This window comes from Suillus subalutaceus (genome assembly GCF_016647625.1).
Source record: "Suillus subalutaceus strain FC151 chromosome Unknown DFJ58scaffold_4, whole genome shotgun sequence".
Taxonomy (NCBI): Eukaryota; Fungi; Basidiomycota; class Agaricomycetes; order Boletales; family Suillaceae; genus Suillus; species Suillus subalutaceus.
The window spans coordinates 70,494-86,670 of record NW_024540253.1 but is presented as its reverse complement, the minus strand read 5'-3'; the positions used below and the strand labels follow the sequence as shown (position 1 = coordinate 86,670).

At 47.9% G+C, this 16,177-nt stretch overlaps 6 protein-coding genes across 6 annotated transcripts; 4 read left to right on the top strand and 2 right to left on the bottom strand.

The window, feature by feature from the left end:
• The first annotated feature begins 1 nt into the window (after window position 1).
• DFJ58DRAFT_903350 (peroxisomal 3-ketoacyl-CoA-thiolase) lies at window positions 2–1,763 on the top strand. Its single transcript, XM_041394857.1, has 6 exons — window positions 2–247; window positions 300–667; window positions 724–1,178; window positions 1,235–1,427; window positions 1,480–1,591; window positions 1,644–1,763. The coding sequence occupies exons 1-6, from the start codon at window positions 173–175 to the stop codon at window positions 1,680–1,682; spliced, it is 1,242 nt and encodes a 413-aa protein (XP_041250143.1). The 5' UTR covers window positions 2–172; the 3' UTR covers window positions 1,683–1,763.
• Window positions 1,764–1,847: 84 nt separating this feature from the next.
• DFJ58DRAFT_314944 (MFS general substrate transporter) lies at window positions 1,848–4,645 on the top strand. The gene is made up of 18 exons (XM_041379800.1): window positions 1,848–2,233; window positions 2,291–2,340; window positions 2,390–2,416; window positions 2,476–2,503; window positions 2,552–2,585; window positions 2,641–2,706; window positions 2,764–2,853; window positions 2,905–2,975; window positions 3,028–3,057; window positions 3,109–3,147; window positions 3,201–3,477; window positions 3,530–3,559; window positions 3,611–3,644; window positions 3,695–3,782; window positions 3,833–3,887; window positions 3,936–3,986; window positions 4,041–4,126; window positions 4,185–4,645. The coding sequence occupies exons 1-18, from the start codon at window positions 2,042–2,044 to the stop codon at window positions 4,497–4,499; spliced, it is 1,563 nt and encodes a 520-aa protein (XP_041250142.1). The 5' UTR covers window positions 1,848–2,041; the 3' UTR covers window positions 4,500–4,645.
• On the bottom strand, window positions 4,546–6,178 carry DFJ58DRAFT_695043 (uncharacterized protein; the record flags this gene model as incomplete). The annotated part of the gene is made up of 3 exons (XM_041383445.1): window positions 4,546–4,821; window positions 4,872–5,911; window positions 5,964–6,178. The coding sequence occupies 3 exons, from the start codon at window positions 6,176–6,178 to the stop codon at window positions 4,817–4,819; spliced, it is 1,260 nt and encodes a 419-aa protein (XP_041250141.1). The 3' UTR covers window positions 4,546–4,816.
• Window positions 6,179–6,456: 278 nt separating this feature from the next.
• On the top strand, window positions 6,457–8,968 carry DFJ58DRAFT_757407 (uncharacterized protein). Its single transcript, XM_041388204.1, has 4 exons — window positions 6,457–7,018; window positions 7,073–7,278; window positions 7,332–7,413; window positions 7,464–8,968. The coding sequence occupies exons 1-4, from the start codon at window positions 6,583–6,585 to the stop codon at window positions 8,882–8,884; spliced, it is 2,145 nt and encodes a 714-aa protein (XP_041250140.1). The 5' UTR covers window positions 6,457–6,582; the 3' UTR covers window positions 8,885–8,968.
• An 86-nt stretch (window positions 8,969–9,054) lies between these two features.
• On the top strand, window positions 9,055–13,996 carry DFJ58DRAFT_903347 (uncharacterized protein). The gene is made up of 22 exons (XM_041394856.1): window positions 9,055–9,142; window positions 9,215–9,352; window positions 9,412–9,704; window positions 9,753–9,799; window positions 9,849–9,893; window positions 9,941–9,970; window positions 10,024–10,211; window positions 10,260–10,338; window positions 10,393–10,797; window positions 10,850–10,885; window positions 11,007–11,013; window positions 11,066–11,094; window positions 11,149–11,307; window positions 11,360–11,901; window positions 11,954–12,008; window positions 12,058–12,114; window positions 12,164–12,675; window positions 12,726–12,818; window positions 12,870–12,939; window positions 12,992–13,386; window positions 13,432–13,572; window positions 13,626–13,996. The coding sequence occupies exons 1-22, from the start codon at window positions 9,104–9,106 to the stop codon at window positions 13,776–13,778; spliced, it is 3,513 nt and encodes a 1,170-aa protein (XP_041250139.1). The 5' UTR covers window positions 9,055–9,103; the 3' UTR covers window positions 13,779–13,996.
• DFJ58DRAFT_757404 (uncharacterized protein) lies at window positions 13,969–15,286 on the bottom strand. Its single transcript, XM_041388203.1, has 3 exons — window positions 15,191–15,286; window positions 14,503–15,125; window positions 13,969–14,443 (listed from the first exon to the last, which is right to left on the bottom strand). Exons 2-3 carry the CDS (start codon window positions 14,881–14,883, stop codon window positions 14,126–14,128), a joined length of 699 nt encoding a protein of 232 aa, XP_041250138.1. The 5' UTR covers window positions 14,884–15,125; window positions 15,191–15,286; the 3' UTR covers window positions 13,969–14,125.
• Between the last annotated feature and the right edge of the window lie 891 nt (window positions 15,287–16,177).

Below are 16,177 nucleotides of genomic sequence, written 5' to 3'. Positions count from 1 at the left end.
CGTTAGTGTTCAGCCTTGTCTTGTGTTTATCAACCACGGCGAGCTCAAAGGTCAGATCATTTGACTCAAACATTCACAAGATATATCGTACCACAGACCACACGCTTATTCAGTCACCGTCGTACGACTCAATTCCGAATAATCACACTTGTCAAATAAAGACTAGCCCATCATGATGCTTGCAGCGCGTCTTACGTCCCTATCTAAATCATCCCGCTCTAATATCTCATCTTTTGCTCGCAAAATGGTATACTATCTTTTTTTTTAATGATTGACAATTATAGAGCTCATTTTTCCAGTCCTCCCATGAAGCTGTCATTGTTGCTGCGTCGCGTACGCCTGTCGGATCTCTATACGGATCACTCAAGACTTTGACCGCACCCCAACTTGGTGCTGTCGCCCTCAAGCATGCTTTCGAGCAATCGAAAGTTGATCCCGCAGTCGTCGAGGAGATTTACTTCGGCAATGTCGTTCAAGCTGGTGTCGGTCAATCACCCGCACGTCAAGTAGCACTTGCTACCGGCATGAAATCTGCATCTGACGCTACAACCATCAATAAAGTTTGTGCTAGTGGTATGAAGTCAATTATGATTGCTGCCCAGAGCATAGAGTGTGGTTATAAGAACGTGGTTGCCGCTGGTGGTATGGAGAGCATGAGCAACGCTCCGTAAGTGATTCAATCTTCGACTCCCCGTTTGCTCGAAAGATTGACGTAACCTCAAGTTTCCTACTTCCCCGCACGAACCCATTGTTCGGCAAATTCGAGACCAAGGACTCTGTTGAGAATGACGGTCTCTGGGACGTCTACAACAACTTTGCCATGGGTAATTGCGGTGAAACCGCTGCAGAGAAGTACGACATCAGCCGAGTCTCACTTGACGAGCACGCAATCGAATCGTACAAACGTGCTGATCGTGCGTGGAAAGAGGGCATCTTCAATGCTGAGATAGCGCCTGTCACTATCAAGGGCAAGAAGGGCGACACCGTTATCAAGGAAGATGAGGAGTATAAGAAAGTCATGTTTGAGAAGGTCCCCTCTCTGAAGTCAGCCTTCAAAGCAGGCGGACGGATCACCGCTGCCAACTCTTCAAATCTCAATGATGGTGCCTCTGCCCTGATATTAATGTCTGCAGATAAAGCCAAGGAGCTTGGCGTGAAACCGCTCGCCAAAGTCATTTGTGAGTCCACCAGGGCTTATCACGCCACTGCTCCTTATCTGATGGCAACTCCGCAGCATATGCGGATGCGGGTGTTGAGCCCATCGACTTCCCTATGGCTCCTACTGTTGCTCTCCCGGAAGCACTAAAAAGAGCAAACTTGACTGTCGATGACATTGCACGTTTCGAAATTAATGAAGCTTTCTCGGTTGTTGTCCGTATCGCCGAAAAGCTCCTGCAAATTGACCCTGCAAAAGTTAATATTAATGGGCAAGTCTTGTGGCTTCACGTAGACGCTGCGTCTGCTAACGTCATCTAACAGTGGTGCTGTTGCACTTGGCCATGCGATCGGAAGTTCGGGTTCTCGCATTGTGGTATCCCTGGTTCACGCCCTAAAGTCCGGGGAGTATGGTGCAGCAGGCATCTGCAACGGGGTAAGTGACTTTCAATTCCGTGTGTTATGTCACTCACACGGTAGCTTTCTAGGGTGGGGCAGCTTCAGCCATCGTTATTCAGAAACTATAGTTGTTTTACTTTACTTGTTTCTGTATTATTCTACGAACTTTCATACCATATACTCATCTGTACCCTATCTTTTCTCGATAGAAATCATCAAAGTGTTCGTGAGAAGACCTTGAACAAAACGGTCTCGTCGGCTTGCCGCGAATCCGTCCTTGTCTTGTCGCGTAAGTTTTCCTCGTGGAACATGTTGACTTGCTTATCTTTTCCCTCAATTGCAGCACAGGTCGTTGGAGCTATAATTTTAGTCTGTCACTTATCTTGCAGGCACAGTCATAACATCAAGCTGTCGCGGATGCATTTATTTCTGGGAGAGGATAAGAAGCTAATGCAATGTTCGAGCGTCTTGATTACGCGCTAGTGCAATGTCTTCCGAAACTAGTGCGGCGAAGGCTCTGGACGAAGTTGAGAAGAGTTCGCAGCTCGAGACCTATGACGAAAAGCTCGGGCTAGACACACTCGATACTTCTGACGGTGATGCGGCTCTTCAGCTCGTCGGCGCACGAGCAACGGCACACTTCAGTGAGGAGTATAACCGAAAGCTCAGGCGCAAGCTGGTATCTCTTGTTTCCTGCACTTTGGCGATTTTGCCTTAAATATCGATGGATCTACAGGACCTTGTCATCCCCACCATTTCGGCGGCTGTTTATTTCTGTCAATATTTGTTCGTCATATAATGTACGAAATAATCATTTATGCTTACCTTTGAACAGGGACAAGACCTCACTGAACTATGCGAGGCGAGTGTTGTTCGCACTGGCAGCGAGGTTGGGTAACATGAATATTGACAATGTCGCAGTATCATGGGCCTCCCGATCGTAGGCCAGGCAGGTTATAACATTTGTAACACCCAGCACATGCTAATATGACTCTAGAACTACAACTTGGTATCCATGGCCTTCTACCTGGGTAAGATTTTCGATCCTGCAAACCGGCATAGATCTTACGAACTGTTCAACCACAGGTTACCTCTTTTGGGAGTTTCCGACTGTCTATATCTCACAGAAACTTCGGTTGGCCAAGTATCTCGGTGAGAGCGAAATCAACGAACCACAACATCAGCTGCAAGTAAACTAACCCATTGAAGGCGGCAACATTGTTGTATGGGGAATAATCCTCATGTTGCATGCCGCAACACCCAACTTCGGAGCCTTCTTTGCTCTCAGATTCCTTCTGGGTAAGCCTCTTCGCGTTTCAAAGAAACTAGACACAAACTCAAAATGGTCAGGAATGTGCGAGTCTTGTGTCTCACCATGTCTCATTCTCATCATCTCGATGTTCTACAAGAAGGATGAACAGGTACGCGAGAATTTTCGCGTGAAATATAGTACTATTTGACGACAGTCATAAGGCTCAACGTATTTCATGGTTCTACGTCATGGTGCGCCTGTCTTACACTTCAAAATTTGCATTGCCCTTGACCTTGTTTTAGAATGGCCTAACCCAAGTGTTCGGTGGTTTCGTGGCATACGTGAGTGGCGCTCAATGCACTAGGGGATGTATAAATGATTTATACTCTTCCAGGGCATCTCATTCGATAACGGCAAGGTTTTAGCGCCCTACAAAATTATTTATATACTACTTGGTGCTCTTGCGATCGTTATTGGCATAGTCGTCTTGATCTGGCTACCAGATTCGCCAGTAAATGCTTCCATGCTGACGAGAGAGGAGCGTATTGCTGCTCTTGAACGTGTCCGGAATGATCAAGGAGGTACGGAGAACAAGAAATTCAAGAAGGATCAGGTCATCGAAGCCCTCACGGACCCTCGCACATGGCTCGTTATTTTGTCAACGATATTGAGTAAACCTTTTACTTGAATATGCATAAAAGGTAGCTGACACAGATTTTATAGCGAGTATCCCCAATGGAGCTTTGAGTAACTGTAAGTCGCATCGACATAAATTAGCCCAGTGGAAGTTAATTTTGACTGCAGTCAGCAACATTATCGTCAAAAGTTTCGGATATACGTGCGTGAACCGTGCTGTCTTTGCTTCTCACTAATATGCATTTCTCCTAGATCAAAGCAAACCCTGATTCTTTCCACTCCTGGGGGATTCATTGGTTCCGCGATGGTGATTTTTTGCGGATGGTATTCTGACAAGAAGGTAGAGGGCCTAAAACTATCTCAATAATTAATTATCTCAACCACCTTTAGGGCGAGCGGATGATCCCCATCGTGTTCGCTTTGATTCCTACAATTGTCGGCGCAGGTATGTTCGTAAATTTTAGAAGGAACGTCGGTTGAAAATGAGAATTAGCCATCCTTATTGGCTTGAACGGATCCTCCAACAAGGGTGTTCTGCTGTTTGGTCCGTCCAGTTGTCACCATTTGATGTTTTCATGAAATCTGATTTTCGCGGCAGCGACATACATCATCGGTACCTTTGGCAGTGCTCTCTCCACGATTTACGCATACAACGCAAGCAACACCAGTGGCCATACCAAGAAGGTACGTTTGATGTTACTTATCCTCCTTTATTTCCTCAGTTTATTTATGTGGTGCTTAGGTGACAATTAATGCAATGACGATGGCCACTTTCAGCATTGGCAATATTATCGGGACCGAGATATTCCAGCCTAAAGACGCGCCAGCCTATATTCCAGGAAAGATTGCGATCATGATCTTGATGACCGTTCAATTGTTCATTTCGCTTTCACTACGCTGGACCAATATCCGCTTGAACAGAAAGCGGAAAGCCCAGCTGGAGGAAGAAAAGGCGCGCCGAGGTTGGACTGATGATGATGTGCAACGGGAAAGGGAGCGTCACGCATTTGCTGACCTTACTGATAGGCAGAACATTTTCTTCATATACACATGTTAACAAGTGCCTAAATCTGTATATAATGTATTTCTTGAGTATATGGACCGACTATATCTACATTATGAAAGAGATGTCGAACTTCTCCACAAAGCCAAAGAGGTTTATCCGACGGCAGTAAGCACATTAAGCAACGGAAAAGATCCGTGTATGTAACTTACGCAAGAAGAACCGCAAGGTTAAGTTAAACTCGAACTTCTAGAATTGAGCGTCCCTAAATGCTAGCACCGCCAAATATGCTAATCATGGGGTATAAGCGGTCGCGGTGATGGTAAAGCACACAGCAACACAATATTTACAAATCGTTAAAGATATGCCTTTCAGGCTGTAAAAACGTCAGTATGTGCACATGGTCGCAGATGGGAAAGCAGGTACCTTGTACACGCTCCCAATATTCCCTAATGGCATTGGGTGCATCATCGGTAAGCATGTCTTCGGGTTCCCATGAAGCGTCATCGAGGCTGTATCCCTCCCAGTAAACTAAAAATTCTCTTTCGCCTTCCGCTCCTCGGTGCGATTGAATTGACGACACAACGAACTTCTCGATGAATTCGACTTCTGCTTCCCTCTGGCATTTGATACGGAGCGATAGCCGCTCAGGAAGCGTCCATGCTTTTGGAAGATGCATCTTTGGAAGTGCGCCAGATGGGTGAAAGGCACGACGGACTGGTGTGCCGAGCTTCCTGACGTATTTATCGACCTCGCATAAGGTGTGCTCGATATCGCACAGCATAATAGGACGAGCTTCAGGCCCCAAGCCATTAAACTTCAGGTCGAGACGCGAAAAATGATCGCTCTGCGTGAGTTGCATCCATCGGATTATGTCAACCTCGCATTTGTGAGGAATGAGACCTTCGAAACAGCGTTGAAGGCCGCGACGTGAACCCAACCCGACCACCACAAAATCGTAGTCCGAGAAGTTCAAAACACTTGAATAGGAGAGGTTCAGCACTAGCTGGTACGCAGTGAAGTCTCCCATGCTCTTAAAGGTGCACAACCATTCAAAGATGTCCGCGATGTACTCGGCCTCTGCGCACCGCATGGGCAATTCTTTCATCAAGACCTCCATGAGAGCGAGATGATTCATGAAGTTTTCCACAAAGCCTAGACTAGGTGCAGGCTTTTGAAAAGCCCCAGTGTATATCGAGACTCTGTCATCGTACAAACGACGCAAGACGCGTTCGTAATCGGCTCGTTCGTAAGTGGCCCAAGTGAAAGGTGCGATCGCGCGTCGCAGGGTTTTATACGTGTTGATGCTCGTGAACGTATTGAAAAGCAGAATTCGAAACACAAGTTCGGTGGGATCTTGAGAACCTTTTTCGATGACTTCTGTGATTAAGTATTGGCTCACCCGGTCTAGAACCCGGTACGTATTGCAGAATGGATAAGTTTGTAAAATGGGGTCGTCCGTCCATCTGCCAAATACATTGAGTTGGGCCCGCTAAGGAGGAATGGGTGTATACATACGGGGCAGGGAGGCCTTTGAAACGCTTCTCGGTTATAGCGTGTCTTTCTGCCGCGAAACGCCAAAACGTATCGAACACAGGTGTTGGCTCGAAAGTTTGGCCTCGTACAGCGACAGTCAAAGGCGGTGACATCGCATCTGACAGGTGAAGTTTTGAACGTTTGGGACATTTGGCCGAAGCATTCTTTTCTGCTGTTCGTTTCCGGCTGGAACCCATCTTCAAACGAAGAACGAGTGGACTGTAGGTTAACGGTGTCCATGAATCAGCTCGCCAACTTGAAAACAAATATATATAAAATAAAAAGACATACCTCTGGAAGACAAGCAAACAGCGGCGGTGGCTGGCTGTTTGACGGCTTGAATAGAACCAAGCGGCGTTGAATAGTCCCGTACATAATAAATGGTAGGTCCCCGCGACGCCCGCGTCCGAGTCGCGCCTGTTGAATCAATACATTTCAATTTAGTCGGACTCAATCAATCGTCCCGAGACTCCCGGTTAAATGATGGTCGCCCTGACTTGTACGTAACGTTGAAGTCTATCCAGGTCACCACATCAGATCCTCCAGCTCAAGTTCCGAAAACTTGCGGCGCTCGAGTCTCGCTGGAATAGCATCGTGCACCATGGATAAGTCATTAAAGAATGATTATATCCAAGCGTACCTCGACCGTCAGAAAGTCTATGCACATTCCTATTCTTCTGAGGGAATCGATCTTCATCGCCCGTCAAAAATATCCAATGGGACACCGACAAGGACGCCGACAAGGATGCGGTATGAAGAAACGAAAAGGCTGAAATTTGGGTTCGACACGCCTATCCTCGTCCCCCGTGTGACCGGGTCTAATGCTGTTGGTGCGGACGAACGCTCGGTCGTAGGGCTTCCCGCGAAGGCAACGCAAAAGGCCCGAAAGACTCAGAAGGCACTTGACACTGAGACCTCTATAAAGGAAAACAAAGGCTCAGTGCGTGCACCGCTCATCACCGCTCAACGTGATCCATCCAAGCGGAAGCGTAAGAAGGCGGAAGTCCCGTTTGGTTCCGACGAAGAACACGAGGCTAGTGAGTTCTCGCCGATATCCTCATGAATCTGTCTCTCTGAACAATTTTGCAAAGGACTGAGCGAGCGCCGAGAACGGAAACGCGTAAAGCGCGATATTGTGAAACCAGATACCAACATTGCATTGCATATTAGCCCACCAGCAAGTGAAAGGGAAGATGGGAAGGTTGCTCGTAAAAGGGGAAAGAAACGCTCGGGCGCTGCAGGTCTTGCACTCTTGCACGGATTCTCAGCAACTAATGTCGGTAAAAACCGCCTCACAGTGAGTACTGCCGGCCTAGTCTATCTAACACTTGGGTTTCACCATGACCTCAGTTGAAACCGGTGGCTTCTCTCGGAGTGTTTAGCAAGGGCAAATCATCTGCCAAGACGAAGGTATGCAAAGCGAAGGAGCCAGGTAAGGTAAAATACACGTTATTTGCTCTTCAAGAACTGATCATAGTCCAGCCCAAAAGTTATTTTCAGAAAAAATGTTTCTCAACAAGACAACTAAGCGACACGAGTCACTGGTGGAAGAACCGATTGTACTCGATTCTTCCTCTCGACCATCATCCGCTGTGAAGAAGATCAAGGTCACAAATCATCACAAAGACAAGAAATCGACCCGATCGACTAGCCATCATTCTTCGACTCCGGACCTTCCTAGGGGAAGTACAGCCATGTCAGAGCCGTGGGATATTGAGATTCAAAGCAAATGTCCGTCTTCAGACGGTTTCAGTCCTCAGCCAGGCAAACCCATAGCCGGATCGCTAGTACTCGACCCCCGTATGGCCAGTTGGCACGACCAGGAGCTGCCATCTGAGGGCCAGGTGATACACTCTTCCATCATAATAACTCCTATGAAAGAAGCGTCTCATGACTGTATGCCCGACGAAATCTTGTCATCAGCTCCGGTGTCTGTCACCGCGACCATCTACGATCTTGACGGCGAATCGTCTATCCATCCCTCTCATTCCGCATCTCAGGTTGGCGTCAAACGACTTGATCATCTAAACCCTTCTGTCGAGCTTCTCACTTCGAAGTATTTTGCTGTGCATGACGGTCACGACGAGGAGCGTGTATCACCGACGTTCGATCAACGATACCCTATAGCTAACTCTTCTGGTGTGATATCGGACTGCAATCCGCGTGACGCATATCCCCTCTCTGTTTCCCACCCGCACGACACAAGCACAGCGCGTCGCGCCGCTCCTTTGAATGCCATGGTCGATAGCAGCCCATTACGCATCCATGGTATCCCAGAAGAGCATTTTCTTCCCTTAGCTGACAACCTTATGCCAACTTATCGAGGTCACTCTATCACACAGTATAATCGCTCAAACGAGGATGACATTTCGGCATGGTATGTTCCAGACGCATGTGCCACCAGCTTCTTTGAAGGGGACTCTGACTATCATGATCTTCGAGACCAAAACCTGGTATTTCTGGAACCTCCACATATTGTCAATGAGCCTTCCTTCTACCCTCCGGTGCAGGCCTACTCAAGCGACGGGCTGCACGATATCTCAGCGGATGACATGGTCGTGCTTGACGAGTCATGTGAAGGTCCTAGGAAACCCATCAAGTATACACAAGAGGTGGACGACTACGAACACTCAGACCTCGCACTCGAACGATCTTCATTGCATCATGGTTCTTTCTCGTCACCCACCCGCTCTCACGCGACAGCCGAGGCGTACGACGATAATTCCTGCCCACTGCGCCCGTTCTTGCAAGGTCGTGCGATGCTACTTGGTATCCCCCCGTACGTTCCGTCTTGGCATGACTCGCATGACCCTGAACACGCGAAGTTTGGGAGTGGTTTGCTGTCAGCTGAAGTAGATGTTGCAAAAAACTTGAAAGACCATTGGCGGCCGCATAGATTATGATAGGTCAAACCAACTTGAAGCAGATAGTTTTTCACTTGTGTTTGCGCTATAGTATTTGGAGTAACTATGTAACTTGTCACGAACGCGAGATGTCACACGTGACCGCGGAAAATAAAACTCCGCCCCTCACGTACAGGCATTTAGCGCTGTGAAATCCTGTCGCTTTTCTTCTCACCCAAAAGAGAGCGTGGTCTTCGTTATCGCGTAGCTGATCAAAAGATGAGCTCGAAAGAAAATAGAACAATGGGAAGCGCGTTGGTGAGTCCAGGATTCTTCTATCCTTTGGTTTTGCTATTTAGCCCCTCTTCGTCGCGATTCGCATATGATCAGTCCGCACCTGGAATTTTCATCAAACCAGAACCAGAAGAACTGCACGCAGTTCCGTCTCCTGAGTCTACGCGCCACAATTCGAAAATCTTGACCCCCACCCCAACCATCAAGGCCGAACTAAGTGAATCGAAACCTATCGTGAGTGGCATCTAGAACGCCTACAAACGGGGAGAATTGATGTTGTCGAAAAATTCCAGCTGTCAGATAGGGGCACCACAGCCCCAAGCAATGTAGTTCTCAATAGTCAACATAACCTTTCTTCAGCTCCTGACGTTAAAAACTTCAAACCGGAACCAGAGCCGCCACACCGACAAACGATGCACGAGCCAGTGTTATATCAGCTCTACGACTCTGCTGACAATATTTCATACACCCCTGAAGCTGCTCTTCAGGCGGGTCTTGGCATGGTGAAGACTCTAAAGGCCGGAATCAACAAACTCGAGCTTGGCAGCAAGCTTCGAAAGGATGTTTGGCTGCGTGAAATTGATAAGTACGTAATTAGCCGTGCCCGAAGTCAGCAATGACAACTCTGTCATAGTCTCCTTAATCAAGGTGCTCCTACAACAATGATAGCCGTTTGTGGAGGTGCGTAATCATGAGTCCCGATATGCATGTCCACCAAAGTCTTCTTTAGCGACCGGAGCGGGAAAGTCTTCGATACTAAACGCGATCTTGGACGGTAGGCTAAATTAGTGTCTAAGACTCTTTATACTAAATCCTTTGTAGACAATATTGTCCCAACGAGTGGTATGAGAGGTGAAACGAGACCTTTCACTATTGGAAATCATGGTCGCTAAACCCACTTGTAGCATGCACAGCCGTGGTCACGGAAATTGCATATCACGCCGTACCCGCTATCAATGCGGACGTCTCATTCCTTTCCGAGGCTGAGTGGAGAGCAGAACTCGCTGTTCTACTCGATGACCTTGTGGACGAGGACGGTAATTTGAAACGTACTACTGACCTTCGGAGTGATTCGGGTGTTGCTTGGCACAAGGTGCGGACAATCAGAGCTTTTGTATGTCGGGATCTGATTCATTGTCAGGTTCATGCTGTCTATCCGTCCATTGCCCAAGAGCAACTCGTTCACTTGACAGTCGACCAAATTTTGGCCCGCGATAAAAGTAAATATTCTCAAGGTGGACGCGGACGCCAAATGATGCTGACATTCCGCATAGATATTGCTAACGTCTTGGGCACTACGAAGAAAATATCGGCGAAGAATTCGACGATATTCGCCCAGGAGATTGCTAAATATATTGACTCTAAGGACCAGAAACGAGGTAGCAAGAAGGATAAGACCAAAGTTTCTGATAACTCACCCATGAGTATTCTTACCAAGGACAAGAACAAAGAGACGAAGAAGAAAGACCATGGCCCAGCTCTATGGCCCCTCATTCGTCAAGTCAATGTGTGGTGTAACGCCCAAGCTCTTTCCACGGGCGCCATTCTAGTTGATTTGCCTGGTGTTGCCGATGCTAACGCGGCAAGGAATAGCATCGCAAAGGACTACATGAAGAAGTGCAACTGCGTCTGGATTCTGGCACCTATCACTCGTGCAGTGGATGACAAGACCGCCAGAGGTATTGGTATCGACTCAGCACCTGTGTCATAATTCTGATGTTTTTGAATTAGATCTTCTTGGTGAAGCTTTCAAACTGCAGCTGATGAGTACGTTCTTTATTTTCAACCCTTAGTGATAGGCTAACAATTATTTTCAGTGGGTAAGTCCTTCCCATCGAGTACTCTCAGGTAGCTTACTGTCCACGATGGGTTTCTTTTCGTCGATCAGACGGCAAGTGAGTGATCTGCCCTTGATTTCGGTCTTGAGTGTCTTATTAATTTGGTTAGCTATGATGCCCACACGATCACGTTCATTGGTTTGTTGTAGCTCTTTTGCCTGGTCTAATTCTCACTTAAATCGTGTGGCACAGCTAGCAAGTGTGATGATATATCTTGTTCTGAAGTTATCCCCGCCTTGGGTGTCGAGGACGACCCTGAGCTAGAGGAGATTGAGGGCCGCATTGAACAATATAAAGAGGAGACTATTGACCTCAAAAAGAAGAAGGCTGACGCAGTGTCATCGATGAAAGGTACGCATGCGAATTTCGTTCGTGCGGCAATGTATTCAGCTAAGTTTCACAGCTATCGACAAACAGCTCAAGGACGTTCGAGCTTTTCTAGCAGAGTATGAGCAACACAAGACGGCACTAGAGAACGGCGAGACATTTGCACCACAGTTGACCACGACAGCACACAAGAAGGTCCAGAACGCAAGCAAGAAGCGAAAGAATACTCGCAGGGGGAAATCTGGGTCACCTAAGCGCCACAAGAGCTTTGGGGACGACGACGACGACGATTCTGAGATAAATGATATTGACGATTATCTCAATGACGACATCCATGTGGACGATGAGGATGAAGGGTCAGACGAAGAGGATGAAGAGGAAGAGGACGACTCAGACGGGGAGGAGGATACACAGGACGAGCCAGAAGAGAAGGTTACGGTCGAGGTTCTCCAGGAGAAGATTGGCGACGCCAATGAAGCTATCAAAGTTGGACGCGAACAACTCAACAATGCACGCAAGGCACGGAAGGATGCCGTAGATGCCCTCAGCAACCTCAAAAAGAAGGAGATGAAAGCGCAGCGTGACAAGAACGCATTCTGTTCTCTGAAGCGTTCAGAGGTTTGTTTCACTGTTAAGTTCCCTGCCACATTTCTCACCCGGCGTCAACCAGTTCTCCCGCGATGTTTTAAAAGAAGATTTTCGCGTTGGCCTCAAAGATCTTGACGGTTGGTTGTCTTCCCGTCTTTGAAGAATCGGCTAATTCACAAAACACAGACGCCGCCGCCGAGGAGCGAAACCCAAATTCTTTCGATCCGACTCAGAATCTGCGCAGTGAGTTTCCATTGCGTCCTGAAAATATTTGCTAAAATGTTTCACTCAGATTATGATGAGATTGATCTTCCTGTGTTCACCTGCTCATCCCGCGACTACGTCCGTATCACGGGACAAGTCAAGGGTGATGGGGACCCATCATGTTTCTCCAACGTCGAAGATACTGGGATTCCTTCCCTACGGCAATGGTGCCACCAATTGACCATCAGTAGCCGGTCACGCGCTGCAAAGCAGTTCCACACTCACTTGAAGACATTTGCGAACTCGGTGCGGGTTTATGTCGATGGCATTGGTGATGTGACCATTGCAGACCGTGAATCCCTTCGTGAGAAATGGGAGTCAACACCACATGATGGAGAGGAGATGTATGATATTGACGATGAAGGCATGCCTTATTGGCGTAGCTCGCCTGATCCTACGAGCGTTCATCCCTTCCAAGCATTTCGAGGCACGATCCCTAGGGAACTCGTGGATGCTAGATTCTTCTCGATGAATAATCAGTCATCCCTAAAGGTGGACGCTCGCGGAGAACCCATAGGAGTGACTCCTCGGCTTGTGAAAGTGTGTTGACTTGTGTTTTCTATACAGCTCATATTTCTTATTCCTTGCAGGAATTCGGTGCACATGTCGAAATATGCGTCTCGGATTTGCAAGACTTGTTCCGTGATGGCCTTGAAGATAAATGTCAAGTGGGAGCAGCCAATGTAAGCACTACTCCATTGTGGTAACTACCTCATCTGATGTTGTCCCGATAGGCTGCCGAGGTTGCAGTTCAGCACGTCGATGAGTTTGCAGGGTCCATGCACTGGGCAACCTATCGAGCCAGTGGGTGTCCCAGTCCACATGCAAGTTCTTGCTGACTATACTCGAACATTAGCCCTTCGTCGCCACGGATCTTGGCGCCGGGATCTGAATGTCGAACTTGTGACGCCATTCACTCGAAACATTGCTTGTTCTTGGTCGACGCTCTTCGAGTCCGATCTATTCGCCTCACTATCGGACGCCATTACGACATCCATCAATAAGCTAATCACCGATGTAGAAGCCAGTGCAGCGGCGGGACTGAAGGACCGCGTACATGTACAAAGCTCTGTTTCGCAAGAGGAGGCGCGTCATGCATTAGGACAAACCATGGAGGTTGTGAAGGAAGCGCTCGGAAAGGAGCAAAAGGAGATATCACGTTGTCTCGCCCCTCATGTTCAAAACGAACTGACGAATGGCTACAATCTCGCCTTGGAAGAGCGAGGCCAAGGAAGTGTCGCGCGACAAAAGGTTTGTCACACGCAACACTTCAAAACCTCTTCTGATTGAATGCAGGCTGTGTTCCATAACTACATTGATGGGCATAAGCACGATGTTTTCAATGGCGGGGCAGAGATCCTAATGGGTCGGCTGTCGACTGCGGCTGAGATTATCGGGAAGGCTCTCAACGAATCACTTCGAGAACTTGCGGAAAAGGTCAGGCTCCTCGGTTTCATCTTGGCGTGGGCATCGTTTATCCTCTCTTGTAGATTGAAGTGTCGCTTGCCGTCCTCTGGGAAGACACGCGAGACGTCCCTGATCAAGTTCGTGCTCGATTGCAAATCATCCAGTCTGTGTCCAAGCTGCTGGATCAGTTGGACATGTGGTCAAAAGCAGCGGAGAAGGCATCTACTGCATCCTAATGGATCATCGTTTCATTTTAGAGCATGTCGACGCTTCTCATACAAGGAATTTTAGTGCTTTCGTTAAGGGTACATTATCAGCTGTTCTGTAATCTTTGTGCTTGTATCTCTATCGTTGTTTGACATTCCTATTGTACATTCTACTAGCTAGCTTATGTTTGTGGCTTTTATTGTTACTATAGTGCACAGATCCGAGCAATCAATGAACGTTTGAACAATTGGCACTCGTGAATTCCGTCTGTTTAGACTTTATTGTACAGCTATGTACATAGCGTGGTTTGAACAACATAGAGGTCAGATGATACTGGGAGGGCTACATAAACTACATGCAAGAACAGCTACCTGAATTAATAGCGATGGATCGGCCGTCCACGACCATCCACTTCTCTCCCGTGTTCGTCCACATAGCCACTGTGTTTCCTCGATCTCCCATCATCTCTCATACCACCGTAAGAGTTGTAGCGCCCGTGCCCCTGATTTCCATAGGTATTGTAGTAGGTGCTCGACGAAGGCTCCATTCCAAAGAACTCCCGAACGCGGTCCCCGACCGACGGGGCTCGACCTCTGTGATAATCACCATTGCTTGCATAAGAATGGGAAGGACGCGAGTGCGAATGGTGTCTGTGTGACGTTGAATGAGAGCGATGATGTCCTGAGGCAGGTTGCTAAAAATAGCAATACGTCATTAGTTATCAGACTGAGACAAAGCACGATTTAGACTTACGATGTATACGGGAGCAGATGTTGCGTATGTGACTGGGTAGGTAGTAGCTGTACTATATCCGTGCCCATGCCCGTGCCCGTGCCCGTGATGACTGTGGCTATTGGCTCTGGGTCTGCTGTGACTGTGCCTGCTATGACTGCTGCTGCGGTGGTGTGTGCTAGGCACAGACAGGTATTGAGCAGTCAGCGGCGCCTGGACTACAGTGGGGTACCCATATTGTGGGCTAGATGTGTGGGCATGCCCGATAGATGCGGCTCGCCTCGAGGGCGTCCCGTAGTTGTAACCCCCATGACCGTGTTGCGAGTGCGAAGAAGTTGTGTAGACAACAGGCTGATGGGAACTGTAGGGGGAATTGGAAGACGGAAAGGCGTATTGAGTCATCGTCCGTCGATAATGTGCTGGTTAGTTGTCAGTTAGTGAGAGGGGAGGACAACGATGTGATGATTGTGTAGGTTATTATTTGTGGGGCAGGGGTGGTGGGCAAGATTAAATGTGGGCGCAGGGTGGGAGTAGATAAGGGGGGGCTTGGAGATTGAACACGCGTTCTGATCTTATATCGGAGCGGTTATGACCCGGACTGACAAAGTTGCGTCACAAGCAGCTGCGGTACCAATTTGAATGCACTGCCCCGTTGGAGTCAGCAAGTGGATAATTGGAGCGCACCAAAGTAGGAGGAAAGTATACTGACCGGACTTGCATTGCATTGCGTTTTTATGCTCAAGAGCATTGAACAATGCAATGCGCATGAGAACCAAAGGACAAGACCCAGGTAGCCGCCTTGTACCGAATATCAAACAATGATTGCATGCATGGCACTGCTACTTACACAATGACAAATAATACCAGCGCCAATCAGATCAGAGATTAAGCGCATCATTACTCACTCCTTAACACACAAGGGAGACAGATGCGCAGCGCCATGATATCAGGTCCCCGTAGTATATACAGGAAGTTGTCGAACTTAAAAAATTGGTCGCACACCTAGTAAAAATACAGAGACACGTCAAGCATTCATTACCGATCAGCGTAGCCCCACTCGTGACTCGTCGCCCGTCCCAACCGCGCGGCGTTTAAACTAACGTACTGACCAATGCCGCTCATCGTGTCTGTGCAAGAATTTCTGGGCATCTTCGCGTACGGTAACGCCTAGCACAGGTTATTCTTGCGTTTGGGTTGATGAGACCAAGTGTGGCTAGCTTCGCGATGTCAGGCTTGATGATCGAAATTCCACGCCTCTCTAAGTACACGAAACCTTAGGGGTGGCACATACCAAGGTCAGACCATGGGAATTAAATTCTTAATAACAGTCTGGGGGGTGCCGAAACCATACAATGATCCCACCGGAGATGAATGATTGACGCTGTCAAATAAAGGCGAGTCATCGACAAAGTTTCCTTGGGCTGGTACTTCTGATAGTCCAATCGGTATGGTGCCGTTGTCAGTCAACACCGTGGTAAATTCTCACCGAGTAGAATAGTTGGCTTAGACATAGATAGAAGCGTGATATCATTGTAAGCTCTGGCACTAAAGAATTTATATTTGTTCAACTTACCCAGTCGAACTCCTAGGGTATCAACATGGCAGGTTTGATCATCATGTGAGATCGCTCGCCAGAAATTTGGGGCGCAGTTGTCTCAAAATGTCGTGTATAAACACAGCATGCGATATTTGGATA